This window comes from Rhinolophus sinicus, chromosome 17 (genome assembly GCF_057876585.1).
Source record: "Rhinolophus sinicus isolate RSI-liver-muscle chromosome 17, RSI-T2T, whole genome shotgun sequence".
NCBI classification, from domain to species: domain Eukaryota; kingdom Metazoa; phylum Chordata; class Mammalia; order Chiroptera; family Rhinolophidae; genus Rhinolophus; species Rhinolophus sinicus.
In genome coordinates, this window is record NC_142517.1 from 54201134 (window position 1) to 54228662 (window position 27529).

Here is a 27529-nt window from a genome sequence, read left to right on the forward strand (position 1 = left end):
TCGAACAACAATAACTCCACAAAGGACTCCCTGCACAGCAGACAGGCAAGACAAAGAGGCCCACTACTGAATTCACCTAACGGTGGGCGAATCGCGCGAGTGGAGGAGGAGGGAAGGGAGAACTGCGGAGACAGAGCCAGGTGGGCACAGGACGCAGACCTAGCTCAGTGCTCCGAGCTCGCTCCATCCCGGAACTACCGCAGCTATGGGAGACGGAAGAACTCGGACTGCTAGGGCTCCTCTTATGGCCCACAGGGCTGAGGGGACAGCATATAACACAGCTGAACCCAATGCTCAAGGCAGAGACCTTGGAGAAAAGACTGAGGGAAGAAGGCTGAAAACGGTGGTTTAAGCCCTCACTGCCGAGCAGAGAACGGAAGCCTTAAGCACTGAGACTAGCCACCCCATCCCTACCCTCCCAAAGCTCGCCCTGCCCCCACCTGCCCGGTGCTAGAAGCGGAACAGTAACAGTGTCAGATCAAAAGAACAGAATATTTGCTGTTCTGAGAACTGTGGACCGCAGTCACAGATTCTCAGCCCAACTAGTTCCCGCAAAGGGGAGGGAGCTGTGGAAGTAGGACCGGCTGTGGTGGTGGTTGCCCCACTTGCTCTGAGCCACCTCTCACAACTCACCCTGCCCCTGTCCCCACCTATCGGGGCAGATCCCTGCAGGAGTAAACAGAACTGCAAACATACAGGCTCTGAATAGGGTGCAGAAAGAGCTTTGGAACATCAAAAGCTCTCCGCATACCCACATGGACACTGAGCCCTGTGACCCAGGTGAGCTATTAACAGAGGAGACGCCCATCTCCCAGGGAATCTGCCCATTGTGTGAGAAGCTGGAATAGTGCAGAGAAAACATAGCACTACCGTGTGAGAGAGAAAAAAAAGGCTGCAGTAGGAGAGAAAATAAAACATTCTACCAACAAGTACTGGAAAACAAAAGACAAACCTCTTCCTATCAACCTGTTGTGAAGCCACTCCTGTAGATGTCTAGGAAGAGAAATAATAAATCAGTAATTGCCATGAATAACCAAGGCAACAAGACATCTCAGAAAGAAAGTGAAAAGCCTCCAGAAAAGGAACTTAAAGATATGGAAATATGTGACTTAAATGACAGAGAATTCAAGATTGCAGTTCTGAAAAAACTCAATGAGATGCAAGAAAACACAGAAAGGCAGTTTAATGAACCCAGAAACACAATCAAAGAACACCATGAGCATTTTACGAAAGAGATTGAAATTTTAAAAAAGAACCAGATAGAATTTCTGGAGATTAAGAACTCAATAGAAGAAATTAAGAATGAAATAACCAATTTAGGTAGTAGAGTTGACCAGATGGAGGAAAGAATCAGTGACATCGAAGATAGAATCCTGGAAATTACACAGGTTGAAGAAGAAAGAGACTTGAGACTTAAAAGAAATGAAAGAACTCTACAAGAACTTTCTGACTCCATCAGGAAGAGCAATATAAGAATAATGGGCATACCAGAAGGAGAAGAAAGAGAGAAGGGAACAGAGAATATATTCAAACAACTTGTTGATGAGAACTTCCCAAATTTGTGGACAGAACTGGATCCTCGAATCCAAGAAGCAAATAGAACACCTAATTACCTCAATCCCAACAGGCCTTCTCCAAGGCACATTGTATTGAAGATGTCTAAAATCAACGACAAAGAAAGAATCCTCAAGGCAGCCATGGAAAAGAAGACGGTAACCTACAAAGGAAAGCCCATTAGATTATTATCAGATTTTTCAGCAGAAACTCTACAAGCCAGGAGGGAGTGGAACCAAATATTCAAAGTATTGAAAGAGAGAAATTATGAGCCAAGAATAATATATCCAAAAGAGATATCCTTTAGATATGAAGGAGGAATAAAGACCTTTCCAGACATATAGAAGCTGAGGGAATTTTCTAACACACACCCTGCACTACAAGAAATACTAAAGGAGGCTATTCGACCACCATCAACAGGGACAATTTGTGGCAACCAAAACATAAAAAGAGGGAGAGTAAAGGCCTGAATTGCAATATGGGAATGGAGAAAGTAAGCGTGCTGAAGAAAATGGAATACTCTAAATAATAAACTTTCTTTTACATAAACTTAATGGTAACCACTCAAAAAAAATCCAGAACTGAAATACATACTGTAATAAAAGAAGAAACAGAGGGAAACATTATAGACTACCACCACACAGAAATAATAGACAACAACAAAAAGACAAAGAAACAATGAAGACACAGCCTTACCAGAAAACTAAGATAGAATGACAGGAAATCCTCCCATATCAATAATCACCCTAAATGTAAATGGACTGAACTCACCAATAAAAAGGCACAGAGGAGCACATTGGATCAAAAAACTAAACCAAAACATATGCTGTCTCTAAGAGACACATCTCAGCTACAAGGACAAGCATAGACTCAAAGTGAAAGAGTGGAAATTGACACGCCAAGCAAATGGTACCAAGGAAAAATCAGGTGTAGCCATAATGATATCAGATGAAACAGACTTCAGGGTGAAAAAGATAACAAGAGACAAAGATGGACATTTCATAATGGTAAAGGGTAAAGGGGACTACAACAAGAAGACATAACAGTCATCAATATTTATGCCCCCAATCAGGGAGCACCGAAATATACCAAGCAACTACTAACAGAACTAAAGGGAGAAATTGACCAAAACACAATTGTACTAGGGGACTTAAATACATCATTGACAGCTATGGATAGATCATCCAAACAGAAAATAAATAGTGAAATAGCAGCCTTAAATGACACATTAGATGAAATGGACATAATTGACATATATAGAACACTCCATCCTGAAACATCAGACTATACATTCTTTTCTAGTGTACATGGAACATTCTCAAGGATAGACCATATATTGGGACATAAAATCAGCCTCAGCAAATTTAAGAAGACTGAAATCATACCAAGCATATTCTCTGATCACAAGGCTTTGAAATTGGATATCAACTGCAAAAAGAGAGCAGAAAAAACACAAAGATATGGAGATTAAACAACATACTTTTAATGAACAACCAGGTCAAAGAAGAAATTAGAGGAGAGATCAAAAGATACATAGAAACAAATGACAATGAAAATACATCCTACCGAAATTTGGGGGATGCAGCGAAAACAGTTTTAAGAGGGAAATTTATATCATTACAGGCCTATCTCAAGAAACAAGAAAAATCCCAAATAAATAACCTCATGTTACACCTTAAAGAACTAGAAAAAGAAGAACAAGTGAAACCCAAGGTCAGCAGAAGAAAGGAAATAACAAAAATCAGAGCAGAACTAAATGAAATAGAGAACAAAAAGACAATAGAAAAAATTAATGTGACAAAGAGCTGGTTCTTTGAAAAGATTAACAAAATTGACAAACCCTTGGCTAGACTCACTAAGATAAAAAGAGAGAAGACACTAATTAACAAAATCAGAAATGAAAAAGGGGAAGTTATCACGGACACCACAGAAATACAAAGGATCATCCAAGAATACCATGAAGGACTATATGCCACCAAATTCAATAACCTAGAAGAAATGGACAAGTTCTTAGAAACATAGCCTTCCAAGTCTGAACCGTGAAGAACTGGAAAATCTAAACGGACCGATCACCAGTAACGAAATTGAATCAGTCATCCAAAACCTTCCCAAAAGCAAAAGTCCAGGACCAGGTGGCTTCACTAATGAATTCTACCAAACCTTCAAAAAGGATCTAATACCAATCCTGCTCAAACTCTTTCAAAAAATTGAAGAAGAGATAGTACTTCCTAACTCATTTTATGAGGCCAACATTACCCTGATACCAAAACCTGGTAAGGACACCACAAAAAAAGAAAACTACAGACCAATATCTCTGATGAATACAGATGCAAAAATCCTAAACAAAATTCTAGCAAATCGAATACAACAATGCATTAAAAAGATTATTCATCACGACCAAGTGGAGTTCATCCCTGGGGCACAAGGATGGTTCAACATCTGCAAATCCATCAATGTGATACATCACATAAACAAAATAAAGGACAAAAATCATTATATCAAAATGATTATATCAATTGACGCAGAAAAAGCATTTGACAAGATACAATATCCATTTATGATTAAACACTTAATAAAATACGTATAGAAGGAAAATACCTTAAAGTAATAAAGGCCATATATGACAAGCCCCCAGCTAATCTCATAATTAATGGTGAAAAACTGAAGCCCTTTGCTCTATGTTCAGGAACACGACAGGGCTGTCCCTTATCACCTCTGCTTTTCAACATAGTGTTGGAAATCCTGGCCAGAGCAATCAGGCAAGAGAAAGAAATAAAAGGCATCCAAATTGGGAATGAAGAAGTTAAATTGTCACTCTTCGCAGATGACATGATGCTATATATAGAAAACCCTAAAGACTCCACCAAAAAGCTATTAGAAACAATCAACGAATACAGTAAAGTTGCTGGCTACAAAATCAACATACAAAAGTCCATTGCATCCCTATATACTAACAATGAAATCTCAGAAAAAGAAATACAAAAAACAATTCCTTTTGCAATTGCAGCAAAAAGAAGAAAATATCTAGGAATAAACTTAACCAAGGATGTGAAGGACCTATATGCTGAAAACTATAAGACATTTTTGAAAGAAATTGAAGAAGACACAAATAAATGGAAAGACATTCCGTGCTCATGGATCGGAAGAATCAACATAGTTAAAATGGCCATATTACCCAAAGCAATATACAGATTTAAAGCAATCCCCGTCAAAATCCCAATGGCATTTTTTAAAGAAATAGAACAAAAAATCATCAGATTTGTTTGGAACCACAAAAGACCCCGAATAGCCAAAGCAATCTTAAGAAAAAAGAACAATATTGGAGGTATCACACTCCATGACTTTAGCTTGTACTACAGGGCTACAATAATCAAAACAGCATGGTATTGGCAGAAAAACAGACACATAGGCCAATGGAATAGAGTTGAGAACCCAGAAATAAAACCACATAAATGTGGACAGATAATTTTTGACAAAGAACCTAAAAACATACAATGGAGGACAGACAGCCTCTTCAATAAATGGTGCTGGGAGAATTGGATAGCCACATGCAAAAGAATGAAACTGGACTGCTATCTGTCACCATGTACCAAAATTAATTCAAAATGGATCAAAGACTTAAGCATAAGACCTGAAACAATAAACTGTACAGAAGAAAACATAGGTACTATACTTATGGATCTTGGGTTCAAAGAACATTTTATGAATTTGACTCCAAAGGCAAGGGAAGTAAAGCTAACATAAATGAATGGGACTATATCAAACTTGAAAGCTTCTGCACAGCAAAAGACCATCAACAAGATAAAGAGGCAACCAACAGAGCAGGAGAAGATCTTTGCAAACAGTGCCTCCAATAAGGGGCTAATATCCAAAATATACAAGAAACTCATACAACTCAACAACAAAACAACAAACAACCGAATTGAAAAATGGGCAGAGGACCCAGAGAGACATTTCTCCAAAGAGGACAGACAAATGGCTAATAGACATATGAAAAAATGTTCAACATCACTAATCATCAGAGAAATGCAAATAAAAACCCCAATGAGATATCACCTCACCTCAGTCAGAATGGCTATCATCAATAAGACAAATAGTAATAAGGGTTGGAGAGGCTGTGGAGAAAAAGGAACCTCGTACACTGTTGGTGGGAATGCAGACTGGTGCAGCCATTATGGAAGGCAGTGTGGAGGTTCCTCAAAAAATTACGAATAGAATTGCCATATGACCCAGCAATCCCTCTCCTGGGTATCTACCCAAAAAATCTGAAAACATTTAGAGATAAAGACACGTGTGCTCCAATGTTCATTGCAGCTTTGTTTACGGTGGCCAAGACATGGAAACAACCAAAATGTCCTTCGATAGATGAATGGATAAAGAAGTTGTGGTATATATACACAATGGAATACTATTTGGCGGTAAGAAAAGATGATATAGGACCATTTGTGACAACATGGATGGATCTTGAGAGTATGATGCTAAGCGAAATAAGTCAGACAGAAAAAGCAGAGAAACATATGATTTCACTGATATGTGGTATATAAACCAAAAACAACAAAAGAACAAGACAAACAAATGAAGAAACAAAAACTCATAGACACAGAAAATAGTTTAGTGGTTACCAGAGGTTACCAGAGGGTAAGGGGGGTGGAGGGTGGGAGATGAGGGTAAGGGGATCAAATATATGGTGATGGAAGGAGAACTGACTCTGGATGGTGAACACACAATGAGATTTATAGATGATGTAATACAGAATTGTACACCTGAAATCTATGTAATTTTATTAACAATTGTCACCCCAATAAATTAAAAAAAAATATTTTCTCCCTTGCTCATCTCAGTCTCTCCCTTCTATCACTAATTGTTTCTCTTTCTGTTTCTTCATTTCCTCCCATCTGTACTCTTTTTTAAGATAACAGAATTTCTCTACTCTGTGTAAATGCCTAAGTAATTTACAAAGGGGTATATAATGTGCAGAAGCCTGTATAAATGGCTTAAATGTACCATGGTTATATTCCTGGAATAAACTGTTGCTATTTCTACTGCTGCAGAACAGTTAAGTCAAATTTTTGAATTAGGTCAACAAAATCCACAAATAGGGTGGAATCTTTGGACTGCCTAAGCAGGGACAGATCTGGAATAAATCAGCCACAGATATCACTTGTCAGCATGCTGAGGGAAGCATTTCAAAAAGGGTAGAAGGTACGTCAAGAATATTGGCTTCTGCTAGCATTATGATGCATCCGTTAAATCTATATTGAGAGTTTTCCATCATGTGGATTCAAGCTAACATAATCGTTTTATGGCAGTAATGTCTAAACAAGAGTCCACAATTAGGCTGTATTTTTATCTTGACTTGTGAACTATCGCTGCCAACTACTCAAATTTCAAGCTTGTTGAGACATATGTTATCCCTGGAAACCCTTCATAAAAATGAAGCATTTTACTGTCCCACCAATTCAAGTGTGCTCTGGTCATTTCCCCATCTAGATCCAAATTAACCATGTAATAGTTCCTACACTAGTGAGTAGTATTTTAAATGGCTTTTTAAGCAAAACCAAAAAGAACAAATTTATTTCTATTTGTGCAAAAAACATAATATGGTTTGGATTCTCTTTTCTAGCTTTTTAAATAGTGAGATGGAATGAAGTCGTGGGAAAATAACTGGATATGAAATTAAGAACTATATTTGAAATCTGGCTCTGCTACTACTTCTAGCTGTGTAATCTCAAAGTCACTTAATTTATCTAGCCTCAGTTTCTTTATCTGTCAAATGGGGATCTACTGGTGAATCAAAGGAGCTCATAATGATCTAACAGTCTACCGTTAGGACTTAATAACATTATTTTACAATTTGTGTATGTAAGGTTACAAATATAATTAGTAGGAAATGGGAATGGAGGAAACTTTCAGACAGAGGCAGAAATCTTTTGGTTAAAAGGAAATTAAAATACTGGAGGACAAGAGCAAGATAAGAATGATTACAACGTCTGCATTTATAGCCCACATGTCACAGTTCAGTATTTATAGGTTTGTCAGTGACTGCCTTCCCAGGATAGCAATGTTAATTACGAAGTAGCTGTCAGTTTCGCTGACACAACACTGTTCACCTGACTGACGCTGAAACTACTCACCATTTCCATAGATAATCATTTAATTTAAGGGTCCAAAATATACACCAATAAATCAGTTTGGGTTTCTGATAATAATCTCCCTAAATCTTACTTTGAAATACCCTAATGATGTTTTTTTAACAAATCTTGGTGCATTTTATTTCCCAAATATGATTTGTAAATATCAGAGCTGGAGTAAAACCTCAGGAAGAGGTGATGGGTCTAAGAGTAAACACAATACTAAATGTATACTTAAATTTTCCAGAGCCCAAACTCCCGTTGCCACTTAAATGCCATGATCAATGCAATAGATATAATAAATATGAGGAGGAAAAAGAGGAGAGAGAGAAAGAGAGAGAGAGGCTTGGGGGAATGTTCAGTGGAAAATCTGTAGAAATGATGTAAGAGAAAGGAAAGGCAGGGATTGGAGTAAGGGGTGTATAACTGAGACTATAAAAACTCAGAGAGAAAATTTACCATCAGGGCTGAGTTTGGGAGAAACTGTAAGACAGGACTCTAAAGTTAGAATCTCCTGATTTTTCACAAGGTAAGTTAAATATAAAAGCTGATAAAGATTTTGTTTTGTTTTTTCCTTTTAACTATTTTTAAATCTTCACATACTTTTTTAAATGTTTTGAGTATATCTTGATTTTGTTAAAATTAGAAATTTTGTTTGCAAGGGGTAATATTTTCATCTCTAAAATGAGTAGAAAATCTAAGAAGATAATTTTGTAATGAAAAATTAGGGTGGAGCTAATTGTTTGCTCAGACATTTCGTATTTATTACATTTTTCTTTTGCTTTTATTTTCCATTTCAAAACAAAGAGAAAAGGAGCTCAAGATAATGATTTTATATGTATTTTAATAGCATTCATTTTGCTTCAATCAAAGATGTTCCAGGTTAGGAAATTTTTAATGTACTAAAGAGACTTGCTTTTAAAAACCTAGGTAGAAAATAAATTTTTTTCAATATAAAAAACTATGTAGGAAAGAAAGTTTTTAATCTTATCTTTATTTCTATTGAAATTGGAGCCAAAGAAATATCCTAAATAAGTCAAATTCTATATTCTTTAAATCTGAAGTATCCTCTGTTTTCCTTCTTATAAAACTCAAATATGCAACTATGATATTAATAACAGCTTAGAGTAGACTTATATCATGTCTGTTCTTCAGTATTTGGAGTGCTTTTGCTGTTAGATGATTGAATTCAGAGTTAATCTGAAACATACATTTGAGTTCTCTTTAAGAACAAATTTAAAACTTTGTTTCAGGTTTTGTTCTATGGAAGTAGTGAACACTCAGTAAATTCAGTTCTAGAAATGCAAACAATTGCTCCTTCAAATTACAATAATAGATTCTATAGATTTAGAAATATGATTATTTGTTTCTGAGTTATCCTTCTAGAAATTAATTAATTTTAACAATGATTTGTGATGGTTTTAATAAGCTATAGAATTGATAATATTATATTTAATGGTCTCCTCAAAAACATCAGACACATTTTGTGTTTTCTCTTTACTTTGGTATATCCTTCAGCAATCATAGAACTTTTCTAAGGAGAGCTTCCCGTAGATAAGAATTCACGTCTCCTCTTTGTAAGTAAATTGCACTATGGCTTCATTCAATAAGTTATTTAAGGTATTTAAGGTTGGCATTTGCTTTCTCTCCCTTATTTAATAGGGTTTTGAGTTGATTCTTCTACCATATAATGAATCATGGGCAGTAGAGAAGCTGATATGTTTAGTAGAGTAGGTTTGGGGACCTCAGGGCTGTAACTTTAACTTCTTGTTCAAATACGTTCAATGATTTAAATATCTGTATAATAAAATTAGATTAATTGAGCATGTCTTAAAGGAATAGAATTCAAAGTAAGCAATCCCAAAATATTGCCCCAACTCTGTCAGTACATAGTTGTGCCACTTCAGGCAGGGCTTAAATACATGGTAGGGCTAAATAATATTCTATTATTGAAAGAGAAAAAAGAACTAGAAATGCCGAGATACTGCATGTCTGAATGACCTGGGGAAGCTCCTATATCAGCAGTTTTCCCTGTATTAGAGAATGAACACCCAGTATAAGAAAATCTTGGGGTTAATCTTTAGACATCATCTAATTTAACCTCCATGCCAATATTTCATCTTCTGTGATCCCTACCCACCAGACCACTTTTGCTTAGATTCAGTGGTGCCATTGGAGTAACACAGGCTTTGGAGTCAGGAAACCAGTCTTCTCATCTCAGTCCTGACTTGAGCAGCTTTCACTCAACCTCCTGGGCATGACTTCTCCCCTCAGTAACACTGGAGTAAGTGGGAATACAAAAAGTGAGCACAGCTTCTCTCCTAGCCCTAGACACATCTCTAGCCAGGTCACCTCCCTTGTTTCCGAAGATCTCTCTGATCAGAGGTATTTTAATTGAGTTCACCTCTCCTCTAACCCATTCTCAGGGTACCTCTCTGCAGCAGTGGAGAGCACCGCCTGCCAGGAATTGCCTGGTGCCTTGGGTGGTTTGAGCGAGCTGTTGCCCAGCCTTGCCCCTTCTCCCTTATTGATGCCCCATCAGCTCAGACCTCAGCACCAAGCACCTGCTCCCTCCAGGAACAGCTCCTCTGTCATGCCTCCCCCTCTTCATCCATTTTATATCTCCCCTTCATCTCCTCTCCCTTGGGCAAGTGAATTGTCTCTGAGCCTCACTCTCTTCATCTATCGAGGGTTTCAATTTGATGATTTCTAATGAGCATCCCTTTCCTTTCTAAGATTCTATATTCCTATGACACATAAGTCTCTAAACATGTGAAAAAAATTAATTTTTAAAATATCATCCAGCCCACCACCAGCAACTTAGCTGCTAACCCACAAAGTCATAGCTGTGGTCCCCTGTGGACCTCTCCATGGGCATCCCTGTGGCCCCACGGTGACGGTCACATTTCCCTCAAGCTCTGAGCTCTCCATCCACACCAGGACTCCAAAAGGGTTGAAAGTGATGTCCTCTCTCCGTCTGCCTTCTTCACAGCCCATCCCCTTCCAGCTGCTCCCTTGCTTGAGTAAAGTCTAGTTCCTGTAACAAAGTCCTTAATTCCCATAAAACCTGTGGTGGCTCTGCTTCCATGACACAAATCTGACTATGCTATATTGTCAATATTACAAAAACTATGTGAAAATTCTGATTCCAACAACATAATCCATGACTTTTAAAAAATTGAAGTCAATAAAGGTAGCTTATGAACTATAAAATAAAACATACGTTTTACATATAATTATAATAAAATGCAACTAAAAATTCACTCTTGTTAATATAATTAGAGCTTGAAGAATAATTATGTTTTGAGTATAACTGAGATTTCTTCCCTTATTTTCTTCCCTTGTTTTCTTCCCATTAAGATATTCTCTATAGTTGTATGCTAATATATTCATAGAAATATTATGGTTGAAATTATTGATAATATGTAATATACTTAACACCAAGTGTTAGAGTGATTGACACTTGTAACTCTTTTTGGTGGAATTTCCTTCCCCCACTCAATATTACTTTATTATATTTTATTGTGTATCACTATCATAATTCTAGATTTTAAGGACTAATTTTGTTCTTAAAATGAATGAGGATAAAAACAAGGTTTTGCTTTTTTTCCGTAACAATAAAAAAGTAGAAACGTTTTGAAAAGTTGTCATATTTAAAAGGCAATATCAGGATGATAGCTATTATTTATGGAATAACTACTTTGTGCCAATAGCTTTACCTGTATTATTTCTAATCCTTGTAATAGACCTATAGACTGTCTTTGCCACATTTTCCTGATAAAGATATTAAACCAAAGAAGCTAAGAACATGCCTAGTCAAGGGTCATACTAGGTCTCCATAACTTAAGGGCCAATCAACCTCTTTCTACTAACTTACTTTGTTGTATTAGAAAGTATCGACACATTACCAGGAGTTAGGAGACCAGGATTTTAAAGTAACCCAGGTTGTGTCAGTTCATCTATTAAAAAAAATTGAATTACATTTTCTATATAGATCTAATGTGACTATTATGAGGATGGAAGGAGGTAAATGGATTTCAGAATACTAAAGTACTTGTAAATGTTAAAAAAAAAAACACGTTATTTACAAAAATTGTATTTAAAGGAAATGGAAGCATTTTAGAAGAGTCTGATATTGCAGGAGGACATCCCTGGCAGAGAGATGGTGGAGGGGGTTCCAGGCTGAGCAACTGGAGGACAGGGAGAGTGTCTATTCACTTTTACGTCCTTGGTAGCTGATATACAGTGTATACCTAATAAATGTGTCCTGTTGTTAATATAAAATTTATATTTTGGTCCTTCATTTGCAGTTTAGAAAATATTGTTTCATTGATTAGATTGGCTATTTGAGTATAATTAAAATGTAAAATGATATTTTATTTAATATTATATATAAGAACAAAGTGGGATAAAGGATGAAGGAGGTGGTGATATTCCATATTATGTATGCTGAGGCTTTTATATGTATATATATATATATATATATATATATATATATATATATATACACACATATATATGTATACATATACATATATATGTGTATATATATAATATGCCTTATTTAACTGCATTTATCCAACTTTACCCTTTGAAAACTGCCTTATAACACATAAAAATTTCTTGTGTATCAAATGACCAAGTGGCATGTCATGTGCAAGTCTGCAATAGTTTTAAAGATACATGATTAGAATTAAACAACTAATACCCTTAACAGAGTTGTATCCAATCATACACAAAGTTCTCTTCTATTTCTAGGCGACACAGTTTTATATCAAGAAACTTGTAATAATTCAAGGATCTAAGCACAAATTAATGTTTGGTAAGGAGAAATCTTGAACTCTACTGAGACAATTATTCAGGAATATTGATGCATGTCCCTTTCATTAGAATGAGAATTTGTGATGTGAAACATTAATAGACATACTGGGATTCTGGCATGAACTTTATCACATATTACTGTAGGTATAATACTTGGGCAAATCTCTCTCCTTGTTTAAGACTGGTTTTCATGCCAATAAAAGTGGAATGTTAATATCTGACCTGTATTCGTGTTTACGACCACATCAGGCTGCTTCATGTATTCATTCAACACAAAATGTGGACTCCATACAAGACATTCTGTTGGGTGCTCAGATACAATGGCGAACATGACACAGTTCCTATCCTCAAGGAGACTACACTGACAACTAAATACTTTCTTAAACGTACATACCTTGGCTTTTTAATAATGGGATCTTCCTTTAAAGTGTCATTGTAGGTTACGTCCTTCTTAAATTTTTGCAAGGAAGATGCCAGCAGTATGATTGAAAATTCCAAATAGAATAAAAATAGAGATATTTAACAACAAGATTTTATAATTTTGGAAGGCAATCGTGTCTGGGAAAAGAATGAAAATGGTGCCAAATAGGATAAAATCAGTTAACACATGTATACTAGTAAATTATCATTTTTCCTGATTTGTAGCATTCAGGGAAAGTCATTTTCAAATGCAGGTGTCTTCCACATTAAGAACACCTCATCCATAAATACTTCACTTTATAAGCAATTTGTTTTGGAGATGGAAAAATGTTTTATACTTCCACAAATAGGTTATACTTGAAGGAGTATGAAACTGAGTGTCTGAAAATGTTAAGTTGTTGTTCTGGCTTTTCTTCTAACTGGTTTAGTGACTTTGGAAAATTTACTGCTGCTGATTGAAGAGCAGTGAGAAATGGGAAAGAACACATTCCTGATACTTTAATTAAAAAAAGAACACGGGAAACATTAAATTCGTCTGTCTCAATTTGCACCTTCCTTTCAGGACCATACCCAAAACTTAAAGCAAAATGCCCATCACACAATTTACTGAAAGTAACAAATTTCGCAAAGAGAATTTTAAACAAATGGCGACACACCATTAGTATAGCTCACATGTAGTTGTAATTCAATTGTTCTCGGATGAAATCCTCAGTGATTTTAAATTTCTTATTTGAGTTAATAAGGATTGGAAACGAATTCCCTACTTCTAAAGTTCTGAGTGCTATAGCCTCACTCAGTTCCTTTGTTTGTGGAGCCGATTTCACCAAAGCTGTGGAATCACAACATCAATAAAGAAGAAAGCGCAAAATCCTTGCCTCTGCTTTCCAGCCGCAAGTGTCTCAAGTACCTGGTTGCTTCATTCATCAAAGAAAATGAGAAAAACTTTAAATACCCCGTTTAAATGTCATTCATTGAACTATAATATCAAGATTATAATGTCAAACTGTAAGGTATCCTCTCAGTTTTTTAACATAAGTTTTGCAAATTGTCTCTATAAGTGGCCTGAAATTCCCGAGGTGGTTGTTGAGTATAAGCTTTATTTGTCCTGGAAGGACTTAGCTTCAGAGACTTGCCTTCAGCTCAGTAATAATTACTTTTATACTATGTCATTAATCTTTCTACGTTACTTTATAGTTTACAAAATGTTTTCATGCGCAATTTAGAGTTCCCACTGAAAAATTTTTACCTATGATATAATAATAAGAAAAATGATACAATGTTTTTATACAGATGAGTGTATATCTTTATACATTGTTAGTAAATAACATGAAATATAAAAGTAAATACTTTTATTGCTCTTAGTTAACAAACCTAGGCCAAATCCATAATGATTTGTACTATTGGTAAATTAATCACATAATTTTAAATGAACTAAAGTTAATTATTAAAATTTTGTGAATTCATAACGTGAGTTTTATTCGACAATTTTGACAGTTTGTGCATCTCATTCAAGGTCACCAGGCCAATAAATAGTATGCAAGGACACTTATCCCTATGCTTCTGCTCAATTCTTAGTTTTTCCTCACCATCACAGAAATAATCTTCTTATGCTGAATACCTATTCATTGACAGAACAACTTTCATTTTTAAGTATTTATTAGTTCATCTAAAGAAGATTTTTGTAGCAACATTATGTGTAAATTATATGTATATATGTGAATGTATGTGATATTTGGTGGTAGTTTCAGATATCTTAAAATTCCTATTACCAAAAATTCCTATTTTTGTATCCACTAATTTTTTTTTGTATCTACTAATACTAACATTTGTGATTTATTTAAATAATTATTTTACCTTGTGAAAATGTTTAAATGATGATTTTTACCTTGACAGACAAATTGTTAACTCTAAATGCAGGGAAATAGGAACTCAATCAAATCTTTAAAATTTTCCATATTAATTATGTAATTTAAAAAATTTTTTACCTGGTAATACGTTAAATATTGTACCATCCTTTCTTTCTCTGAGAGTTATAACTGCCTGCTATGACATTGGAATTTCAGCTCCAACAAATTTTGTTTCGAAAGTATGGGGGAATTGAGGAAAGTGACTTAAACAAGATGAGAAAAAAATTGAAAATAAATAGATGTGCCATATTTCATCCATTCTGATGCACATTTAACATTTCTGAAATTAGAATGAGTCTTACACTTAATAGCATGTCATAATTTAATTGGTAGTGCTTTTTCTTTCTTAAAATACATTTACAAAATGGGATCTCTTACCCGAAATGATATCTTACAATTAAAAATTTGGGGTCCCCTCCTTTCAGCTAGAAAATTCAAGATGAGCACATTTATGTCAAAACCTAGATTCAATCTTACACGTAGACTCCAATGATTTTGAGGGACAGCAAAAAGGTTTTCCTACCTAAATATTCACCAGTTATTGTCATCTCCTACGGTGTCTGCACTTCCAACAGAAAAGAACCATCTTCACCAATAGACTTTTTAAAAGCTAGAAGCAGCTTTAGAGATCAGTTGGACCCGCCCCATTTTATTCTGTCTACAGAGGGAAGTTTTGCCTAAGGTCCGACAGTAAAATAGCCACGGAACCAAGGTAGAAACTTAGTCTCACATTTTCTATATCAGGTCTCTTTCTATTACAGTGAGCCACACAGAGAGCATTGATTCTCTTTTAGGCCCTCTTGTAAAATAAAATTAAAAAAATTATAGTTACTCTGTTAGTTACTGTTTCTAATGCTTTTCTCTATTATGAAAAGGGCCTTGGTTGACTATAACTTATGGGGCAGGGTAAAGGGTATGCTGAAGAACTTACTCTGTTTTATAGATTTACTGAGAAGCCAAGCTGCCTCACCTCTTGCCTAGAAGACATCGTTTTCAGAGAGAGAAGATCCTGGGCAGGTGCACACGGTCGTTTCATAGTGTCCGAACGAGGGGTCCTTTACAACACAATGTGCTATACCATGTGCTAATATATCTCACTTAAATGTCTGCTCTGTCAAAGTGTGAAGAGAGGATTAAAAAAAAAAAAAAAAAAGAACTACTTTTTAAGTCCTTTAGCTTTAATGAATCCCTCTATTTTTTTTATTTTTATTGTAAATAGGGGTAGGTAGAGTCTATTTTGAATTGTTTCCAGTTAAAAAATTAGAGTAAATAAATATTCCCAGAAGTTGTCAATATTCACCTCAAACTCAGTCTTCTTATGAGTGTCTAATGGTTAAATCTAGTACCCATAAGTCAGATATTGTTCAAGAGGCATTTCCTTAATCATCTGAGTACTTTGTTTTTCTTCAATACCAGTCCTCAAAGGCAGATGGTTTAAAAGTTGAACTAGTTATAAAGTACATTAGATCAAATACTAACTAATATTGCTTCTCTTTTTTAGCTTAATCCTCTCTTACTCTAACACTTCCCCTTATTCTTTTTTATTTTTTTTTCCAGATCAGTGATTCTCAATCTTTTTGCCCAACCTACTTAATGGATTTTTTTCACAGTAACAATGCCTCATTGCAGCTCTGATTCTCAAATAATGCAATCATCTTTCTTCATTTTAACAGACTTGTTATTTAATTCTGGTTTAAATATAGTGAAATCACTTACTTTACTATAGGACTTTCAGAGCCTTTATTATGTCAATATGCACTGTCACTGTTCTAAAGGAATATATAATATATGTTGTTTCCTCAACTTAAATGACAAAACTTCACACCTCCCCACCTTGCTCCCTCTACTACCACTCCAGCCACAGAATGGAGGATCCATTCCAGATATAATGAGTTCTTCAATATGAAGTCTTTTATACAAAGGTTAGGATGTTACACAATTTAAGATGTTTATTTATTCAATAGTATTACTTAAAAAGTGAAAGTGCATGTACGTAGTAGACCAACTGGCTAAAAATGAAATACATACCAACTCTTTTAAGGCAGGTCTCATGCCCACTGTCTCCTTTAAAGTTCCTCACTCCCCAAAGGAATATTATTCAAAAAATTACTCAATAAAAATTACTGGTGTTCTGAAAAAATTGCAAACACATCCACTTTGTTGTATTCACACAATGAACATCCTTTGAGTGTTCTTTCTGTGATCTGGAGTGTACATAGGGCTAAGCAGATTTTTAAATCATGGGCTATATTTATCCACTATCAACAAAATAGGGAAATGGAGCTGAACCTAGTCTTTTCCTTCCCTCCCCTATAATTTCCTCTGTTTCTAATTTTGTAGCAATCAGCTTCAACTAGTTAATCAAATGTCTTTTGTGTGGCAGGTGCCAGGGTGTTTGTTTTCATTAGTGTACCAAATGCCATATTTAGGAACTTGGCCTTTGGTTAACTCACTACAAGCATGGCTTTAAACCATTAAATGTGTGTATTTAAACTCAGCATTTATTTTTACATCTCCCTATCCAAATAATCAGGATGTGGTTATCTGTAAGATGATACATTATGACTTTTTTCCTACATACACCCAAGCATAAAAATATAGGCTTCAGACATAATCATCAATATTATAAACACCCATCATCCTGTGCCATTCATAAGATCGGCAGAGATGAAGAGAAACCTGGTTAGTAAAATGTGCATAAAAATAGTTAAAGGAAATCCACATGGAAAGACTTATAAAATTGGGCAATTTCATACTTTGTAAACTGTTTTTAATGTGATAAAAAATGAGGAAGAAAAACATCACAATTGTAGTTTACCTTTGAATGGGAGAGCTATTTTTTTTAAAGAGAGATATGCCAGCAATATGAGATAATTTTTAAAGTACAGTTATGACTTTAATATAGCTTCCTTTTTGTTAAGGAAAGTGAAAGAGGCATCAGCAAAATCAGAAGGGAAAAAATATGATTCAGTGGCTGACGTTCTAAAGGAATAGGCAATACAGTTTTGGGTTCGTCTTTTTACCAGATAATGTTGCATTGCTTTTTGTTATTTTTCTCCTGTCTCAATTTAGAGATACAATCATGACTTATTGGGTGTGTTTTTTTTTTCATATTTACCAAAACACTGAGCTCAAATATGAATTTGTCAGGATTAGAACACAGAAAGGATGAAATACAGAAAGGACGCCCTCTTCCAGAAAGGATGAAATACAGAGAAGCAGCTAGTGACTGACATTACGTGACAAAATTCCAAAATAGATCAAGTGCGGGCATCATGAAGAACTAATTGAGACTACATTATATGCAAATTAAGATTATATTTCACAAGTAAATGTAATAGACAATGGTAAAATATTCTGTTTCCATTGTAAGTCTTAATATACATGGCTAATACAGATGCTGCTCTGTTTATATAACACATATATTTGTCTATATTGTAGCACTGAAATATTTAGTACTGAAATCTACACTGAGGTTTCACAGTAACAATAGTTTTAGAAAGTGTCATAAAGAAAATCTTGGATCACACCAAAGAGAATGTAGTTACTAATGAAATATTTAGTAATACCTTATATATGTTCTTTTCACTTACACATTATAAACACTATATGAGATTAAGAAAAAAAAGTTATACATGAATCAGTTATACTATCTCAAAGCTCCTCTAAAGTAAGAATTACTCCTCACTTCACAAATATGGAAAATAAAGCTCAAGTAAGTTGAATGATACAAACCCAAGGTCACACTAATACTAAAGCAAAAACAAGACACAAATCCGATTCTTCAGATCCATCCTAGCATCCCTTTCTTTTTGCTCCCAGCAGGTTTCTAAATGATTTGTTAAAAAGGAAAGAGAAGTTTACTGAGATTTCTCATTCGTAAAAGATAGCCCATATTACGCAGAAGGCAAAGGCAAGCCCATTCTGTTGTAACTCACAGCCTGTGACAGTCTCTCTGTCGGACAGGGCTTCCCCCTTACGAGAGGCTGCACTGGCAGCCAGCAGGCCTGATATAGACCATACATAAGCTTTAATTGGATGGATATTGGTTTGTAATATTTTTTTTAATGTGTAAATGACATCTTTGTAGTTATCACAAATGTTAATATTTTGACATATTTCCTTATAATATATATATAGATAAAAATTCAGTCCCTTATGTTTCCTCATATTCTTATTTACTTCCCACTCTCCCCAGAGGCAATCACAGTCATAAATCTAGTTCCATTCATGTATATGTATAGATTTCAAAATATTTCCAATTTAGATAAATGGTAGCACATCATATGTATTTTTCTAGAAATTCTAATTTCCCTCAAAACTGTCTTTTTCAAATCTATGCATGTAAATCCACATAACACTTAGGTCATTTATTTTAAGAGTAGATCCATATATATTTAAGTCATTTGTTTTAAGTCCATGGCATGACTATACCTTAATCAATAAATCCATTTCTCTTGAGTAGGGTACTTGGGTTGATTCCAGTTTTTTACTATTATAAATAATGAGGCTATGAACTTACAGATACATATATCCTTATATACTTGGGCCCATTTTTACTTGTGTGTCTATTTTTAGAATTTTATGTGTCAGAGTTATTAAAATTTTCCCAATGCTAATCTTTCTTTTCTATGTGTCTGTTGTAAGTATAGTCCATTTTGCAGTTTGTCTTCTATTTTGTTTACTGTAGCTTATCATACAGAACTTTTCAATTTTGATATAATGAAATTTGACAATATTTTCTACAAGGGATATACCTTTTGAATCTTGCTTAAGAAATCCTTACATATCACAAATCATAAAGATATTTTCCTATTGGGTCTGTGGTATTTTCGATATTTTGAATTTAAATCCTTTTAGACATAGCACATTCTCTCTGGTTCACCACAGACCTCACCAGGCCTTATTCTGTCATACCTGACCAATTTTATTCATTTCCCCTTAAGTATGTGAGTCTGTAATCCCTAAATTAGACAGTCAAACAATAAACTCAAATTTTTCTCAGACTTGGGTTACTTTGAATGAAATTATGATGATAGCTGTATAACACCAATCTATTTTTCCATGGAAATGAAGCCTTGATAGAATTCATTCTGGGAGATTGACAGATTGTATAAACTAGTAGTTAAGTTTTGAAAAAGTGCATTGCAGCATATAGAAGCTGAATAATATGGTTTATCATTGGCATATAACAAGCTGTATTGGAGTTTTGTTTTCTATCTTTATATGCCAAACTAATAAATATTAACCATGATGTATATGCCCATTAGATGCTGGACTGGAGATTGGCAAGTGCACATTTGATCCTGGCTGTGACATTGATGTTGTGGAGCTCAGGCAAAGTGCTCTCAGTGGATGCAGCAACAGAGGTAATGGAAACCCACGTAAAGGACCCTATATGCTATGTATGAACATAAGTCATTTCTACTAATGTCAGAAGCAGGTGCTGCTACAAATAGGGAGATGGCTTGATAATACAAAATCAAGGAAGTCAGCTTTGTCTTTTTTTTCTGTCATGTCCTCACTGTGGAATGAGAGAAAAACAGGAATTTAAAAAAAAAAAAAAAATGGAAAGCTGGAAGTGAAAACAAAGATATGCATTCCTTAAACAAAAATTAAAAAATCATAAGAAAGAATTTATTTTTATTTCCGCCAAATTTATAATTAAATCAACTACATAAAGTTAAAGTGTTTCATGTGAAATTTGAAATTATTTACATGTCAAAATTTGAGTAGTTTTGGCCAAAATTCTTGTTACTGCACAAATGTTTTCCTCCTGCCATGACTAAAGTACAAAGGAAAAGAAATGTGAAGACATCTTCACAGAAAGACAAACTAATTTGGTTTATTTGATCTTCTTAGAAATACATATTCTTGTACTTCTTAAATAACATAAAGTGAGAGTTTGAAATGCATTTACCAAAGAACAAGTTTTGTATGAGTTCTATAATGTTTTTTGAGATTTACTAATATTTTTAAAGAGAAACAAAACTCTGTTTTGTACAAATGACATTTTTTGGAGGACGTTCTGAAAGATAATAAAAGATCTATCTTTGCCCTTTGAATGTTTGTCTCCTGCACTTTAGAGTTTCTTTTCATGATTATAGCATTCTTCCCTTCTCCAGTTTCTGTTGTCAGTCTTATCTAAGGAAGTGATAGAAATTGAGGTTTTAAGAGGAGTTTGGAACTGTATTGTGGAATTTGCACTGTAAGTAACAAAGAGCTGTAAGAGAATCTTAATTTTCTTTTTATATGAAAGTGGTGTTGAGGAATAATTTGTGGCAATATTCAGGTTACGATAGAAAAGAGAGGGATAGAAAAGCTAGAAAAACAAGTTATTAGGTGATTAAGAGTGTACCCTAAGCAGTGAAGAAGACCTGATAAAAGTCACTACTGATGGGAATCAGAAAGAGCAGAAACAAGAGAGATTTCCCAGGAAGAACTGACCAGATTTATTGCAGATTTGATTGGTTTGGAAAACAGGGGCCTCGGTAGCTTTGAGTCTATGTGTCAGATTGTAAGTATTTCAAAAGAGAGTTGCTGGAGTCAATGCTGAAAAGGCTTGGAAATCATTACTCTTTTGTTTTATTGGAGAAAATAAGAAAATGGAAAAAATAATTCAAGAAGAAAGGCAGGAAGTAAAGAAAAAGAAACCAAGAACCTGGCACGTGGAGAATTTAATTAAAGGGGAAAAGCAAAGAGATCCCTGGAGCTAAGTTTCTTCCCATAGGGGATATTCTCAGGTTCTTTCTGGCCTTCCTGGCCTGCACTTCCTGGCCTGCACAATAACTCAAAGTTGTTAGTAGGAGCATTTAAAAAAATACTGTGATTGGGTCTAGGAAACGAAAAGACAAACTTCACAAACTGGACACCCACACTTTTGCGATGTAGACAAAGTGGTAATATGTATAACAGACAAATAAACAGGTAAGAAATTTTACATTGGACAATAAAGTCATTGGTATAGCTCTGATTCATTGCAGACACTTGGTAATTCCTGTTAATAAATCACAAATGGAGATGGTAAGCTCCCTGAGGGCAAAGACTGGATTTTGTTCATTTTTCTATCCCTTAGGCCTAATGCAGAACCTGGTACATAGTGGACGCTTAGTGGCTTCAATCAATAAGGAATGAATAAGTGGTGAAAAAAAAATCATGAAGTTTAGTTTAATTCAAAATTAATTCAATAAGTATTTATCACACATTTATTGAGTACCAACTCTAAGCAAAATACTGGGATAGGCAATGAATAGAGCTAATAAAAGACTACTTAGACATAGTCATTGCTTTCAAGTTACTGACAAAATAATGCATATTTTACAGTACAAATATATTGTAACCATTCTAATACAAAGGAGCATATAGCAGTGATTAAAGACATACAGCTAAAGTGCTATGGCAATGATAAGGAAAGATGCAAACTGGAAAAGAATCTGAAAGAATGACCAGTTAATGTACTAAATTTTAGAGGCAGTCTTGGAATTTTGGTAAATGTGTGTTTGTGTTTGGCTTGGTTTTCCTTTAATTTCCTGTGGGTATACCTACCTCTATGTGTTTTTGTCCCTACAGTCTTTCTCTCTGAATGGTAACTCCACAAGAGATCAAGTTTCCTGACAGGCATGTCAGCTAAGGATAGCAAAAGCCAAGGGCAGATGATTGCACGTACTTGAGGTTTCTTTTTCTTAATGAATGGAATCACCTTGCTTGCCCAATAGGTTTTTGATTCTGGAGTCAGAGATGTGCAGTCACCACCCACAGCCAGGGAAGAAAAATCAGCTACTGATCTGGCAGCAAAACTCATGCTTCTCGACGAACTTGTATCTCTGGAGAATGATGTGATTGAAACAAAGAAGAAAAGGAGCTTCTCTGGTTTTGGTTCTCCCCTGGACAGACTCTCCGCTGGCTCCGTAGATCACAAAGGTAAACAGAGGTAAGTGAGCATTTGGAGAAGAAATATTTTCATTTTCTAATTCTTCCATTTGGGGTTCAGAAACAGAGAATTCCACATAAAAATTAAAAAAAAAAAAAAAAACCTTGTATGTAAGCAGCTCTGATAGTGTGTTAGCTAACTTGTGAGTTTAATAGATTGGTTTTGGATATAACTGTTCAGGGAGCAAAATGATTGCTAGAGTATGCATGAATTCATACTTTTGTCATAATGTTTCCTGAGAAAGATTCTGTTGCATACATATATAAAATACTTACTGTAAGACATTACATCATTTAGGAAGTGAGCTATGGGATACACGTTCTGGTGAATTGAGTTTTCTGTTTATTAGAGGTAACAGGAACACCATTTTTCATTTACCCATGATACAAAACTTTCCAATTATGTGAATGATTCAATTTTCCTATACCAAGACGTAGTGCTTTCTTAGAACTTGGAGTCAGAACAAGTGTGTTTAAGTCAAAGTTCTGATGCTTTCTAGTCATGTAACTTGTACAGAATCTTACCCTCTGTGATCTTAACGTATTTATCTGTAAAATGGGGAAAATTCCCTACCTTCACAAAAAATCAAATGAGAACTTTATAAATTGCTAATTATAATAATAGAATTAAAGTAAATCTCCTTTTAGTCATTGATAGTACTTTGAAACACTCATTCCAAACACTTCATTTTTCTACCCCCTCCATATCTGTTCCTCACGCTATAAATTTCATATTAGCAATGGCACAAGAGGCCATTCAATTACCAAAGTCTAGAATTTGGGGAATTTACTAAGATTCCTTTTGCTCAATAGGATTTCTTCTGCTCACTATGAATATTCTATTTTTCACTAAATTCTCTAAATTCCATTTGTTTTATATGTTAAATATTTCCAGAATATCCTTTCCTCTTAAGGCTTTCTTAATTATGGCCTAAATTATCTTTTCCAAATTTTTTATTTCTCTTGTCTTTCCTCATCTCCACTTCCACCACTATCACCATCCCTTTATCATGAATATATCCTTTATTCTTCTACCACAGAGATCATCTAACACAAAAATCTTTCTGTGAAAATTTCCCATTGCTTACAAAGTAAAAGCAAACTTCTTAATGAAACCCTATGAAGGACTTCATAATCTGGCACCCCATTTCTTTGTTCATTCATCTCCACATCCTTTGTTTCAGTCTTGGCCTGGTTATCTGGAGTTCTAGGATTTATGCTTGCGCATGACTTTGTATGCTCAGTGAGTCTCAGCATACAAGATGCAATTTGCTAGACTTCTGTTCTGAATGATTCTCAAAGCGACACTAGAAAATGAAATCATCACTTTGCGACTATAATTTAGTCTACTTAAAAAATAATCTCACACCTGTATTTTGAAATCCGGACCCTATTTTAAGTAAAGAAATACAAATTAGTTGCATTTATGTTCTCGGCACTGCATTGGACTGTGGTGAAAGAAAAGGAGGAAACTATAGTCACTGTCCCTCAAAGAAACCACATCTAATAAGAAACATAGAAATATTTATAATAAAGTATAACATAATTTGAGTTATAACATAAGATGAGTTATGTTTAAAGAGCAATTATAAAGAAAGCCATAGAAATCCAAGGGATAAGTGGAGAAAATATTGTATCTTTTAATAAATATTATTTCTTTGAATTCTGGTTCTTGCAACTACTAAATAATTTGAAAATCAATATGTAAATGTTACATATAAATATATGTGAATTCATAATAGCGTAGAAGCATATATGCCAAATACGTATTGCATAAATATAACATGTCTTAACCAGTAGGTTTTTCCCAGGAAAGTGTGATTCAATATAAGAAATTCCTTCAATATGATCTATCATAGTAATAGAGTAAAGAGAAAAAGCATGTGATCATCTCCATAGATGGCAGAAAAGGTATTTGACAGAGTCTAACATTTATTCATATTTTTTAAAAAGTGAACAAAATAAGAATTGACAGATACTTTCTTGACATGCTGTGTGTGTGTGTGTGTGTGTGTGTGTGTGTGTGTGTGTGTGTGTTTCTCAGCCCAAAAGTCACTATTTTGCTTCATAGTGAAATATACTGGAAACTTTACTAAAATGAGAAACAACAAAAAAAAAACAAAAAACCAGAACCATATTTCCAATACAATTTAGAAATACGTTTAGACAACAGGAAACATTTAAAGGCATAAGAATTGGAAAGGAAGAAATAAAACTATGTTTATTTACAAATGACAAGTTGGAAAACCAAGATAATCAATGGAAAAACTAAGATGACAAAACTGTTTGGATAAAAATATGAAAAACATAACCATGTAAAGCTAATAGCCCTTCTATATACAAACAGAAATCAGATAGAAGATAGAAGACCTCATTTGTAATCATCTAAAGATAGGAAAATATGTAGACATAAAGCTCACAAAGACTGTTCAAAGAACATAAGAGAAAAACTATAAAAAATAATGCTAAAAAACAAAAAGTAGATTTGCACAAATGGAGTCACATACTATCATCTTGCATTAAAAGACTCAAAAGCATAAAGACATCAACTGTTTCTAAGTTAAATTACAAACAATACAATTCCAACAAAAGATACCATCAGCTTTTTTGGAGCTTACGACGTTATTGTAAAGATCTTTTGAAAGAATTGAAAACTAGCATAGCCAGGAAAATCCTGAAAAGAAGAAGAAAGAAGAGCCCTACCAAATATTTTTAAATATTTTATTTTCCCTTCTTTCAAAAGCACAATCACAGCCATCGGTGAAGAATAAAAACAAAACAAAAACAAAGCAACAACAACAACAACAACAAAAAACACAGAAGTTCAAGAAATAAACTCAATTATATATGTAACTTTAAGATTTATTTTTTTTTAAGGAGCATCTCATATTAGTGAGTAAAAAGATTCAAAAAACCTTTTGAAGAAGTGATTTTGGGATGTGGAAAAAAAGATAAAATTTATCCATTCTCAAACTATACATTATGGTAAATTCAAAATGGATCAGAAATTTAAGTGAAAGACAGATGAACCCATATAGGTACAAAAGAAACATTGGTGAAATTCTTTCTGTACAGAGACAAAATAGGTAAAGTTTTCCAAAGCCTGGTGCAAATTTCAAAAAAAAATAATAAGGTGAAAAAATAAATAAATTTGATTACATGTTTTAAAGTTTCGATGGCAAAAGATACAATAAAGGAAAGTAAAAAGAAAAACAATAAATTGGAAAAATCTTTGCAACTCATATCAAAGACAAAGTGTTAATATCTTTAGTATATGAAGAACTTTTGAAAATTAAGAAAAAGAACAAAACTATAAAAAATGGAGTAAAAAAATAGTTTATGGGAAAAAATTGCAAATGACTCTTAGCCATGTAAAACGATGCTAACCATTCTCATAACGAGAAAAAATGCATATTAAACTTTACTGATATGTTATTTTTTACATGTTAAAATGACAAAACTCCATAAAAAAGAAAAAAATAATTAGTGAGACTGAGAGGAAAAGGTATTCCCATGTGTTGCTGACTGGAATGAAAAATGGAACCCATGTAGAGGTGAATGTGGCAATACAATATCCAGCAATGTTACATATGTACATATAATTTAGCTCAGAATTCCTGCTTTTAAAATTCTCACTAGCAAAAGCATGTTTTAAAAAAGTGTGCATAAGGCTATTCACTTTAGAACTATTTGTAACAGCAAAATACACAAATGTTAATCAAAAGGGGTATGGTTGAATAAACAATTCCACTCACACAATAGAGTACTATATACAGCTATAAAAAAGAATGAGGGCTATCTCTATGTACTGCTACAGAGTGAGATTTATGATGTTAATTAGTGACAGAAAGACGGATAAATGTGAGTATAGTATACTACTGTTTAAAAAATGGTAATGCAAATACAAAAATGCTTGTATTTTAGAAGTAAGGAAATAAATAAATATGACATATTTCTAAGTAGTTACCTTTAATGAAAGATTAAAAACAGAGTAAAGAGATCAAAAATAAAAACTAGACTTATTTGAATATACCTTGTATTGTCTTTGGAACCATTTAAATATTTTACAAGTGATATAACAAAAAAAAAAACATTTTATACCTAAGTATTAAAAATAATGAAACGAAATCACTTATACATATTCCAGTTGATGGCATTACTGTACCACTAAGATTTACCCCAAGTGATGATATAAAATAATTTGACTGTGTATACCTAGTGAAATATATGAAAAATATAAGAAACAAATCTTAAAATTATTTTGAGAAATTATACTGTTGGTATTGCTATTCTGAGATTGTTGATCGTGTTTTGTGGAGAAAGCAAATTAAGTTTTATTTGATATTCTAGTTCTGCCATTCTTGGTGCTAATAAGAACTGAGTTTCAGAACATGGATTAAAAATGTGATAAAGTTTTAAGTTGGACATGTTAAATAAAATAAAAACTCCTGATACTTAAATATCCCATGATTTTTAAATGTCCATGTAACATTTATATTAATATGAACTCATGTTTCTGAATTACTATTAGTATGAGGTCATAATTCAGTCTGTACATTGAAAATTCTGCAAAACCATCACCTATCCAAGGGTAATTTAGTGCCCAAATTGACATCTCTAAATATCATTTCTCACTTAAAGGGACTAGAGAGTTGGGGCAGAAAATGTACAAATTGAGCTTGAATATCCTGTCATGCCTGAGAAAAGGAAAGGTTGCTATAATTAAGGTCAGGTCAAAAGGACTCAAGAACCAGTTAGAAGAGGTTC

General features: G+C 34.2%; 1 protein-coding gene across 4 annotated transcripts in view; it reads left to right on the forward strand.

The window, feature by feature from the left end:
• OSTN (osteocrin) overlaps nucleotides 1–27529 on the forward strand; it is a 288814-nt gene that overhangs the window by 240171 nt on the left and 21114 nt on the right. For 2 of the 4 annotated variants that reach the window (XM_074329513.2, XM_074329507.2), the window contains exons 2-3: nucleotides 20104–20202; nucleotides 22549–22763. In XM_074329513.2, coding sequence (XP_074185614.1) covers nucleotides 20104–20202; nucleotides 22549–22763 — 314 coding nt within the window. Of the gene's footprint in view, nucleotides 1–8156; nucleotides 8215–9203; nucleotides 9263–20103; nucleotides 20203–22548; nucleotides 22764–27529 lie in introns of those variants that run through there. The other 2 variants (XM_074329514.2, XM_019712618.3) reach the window with 2 other exon arrangements.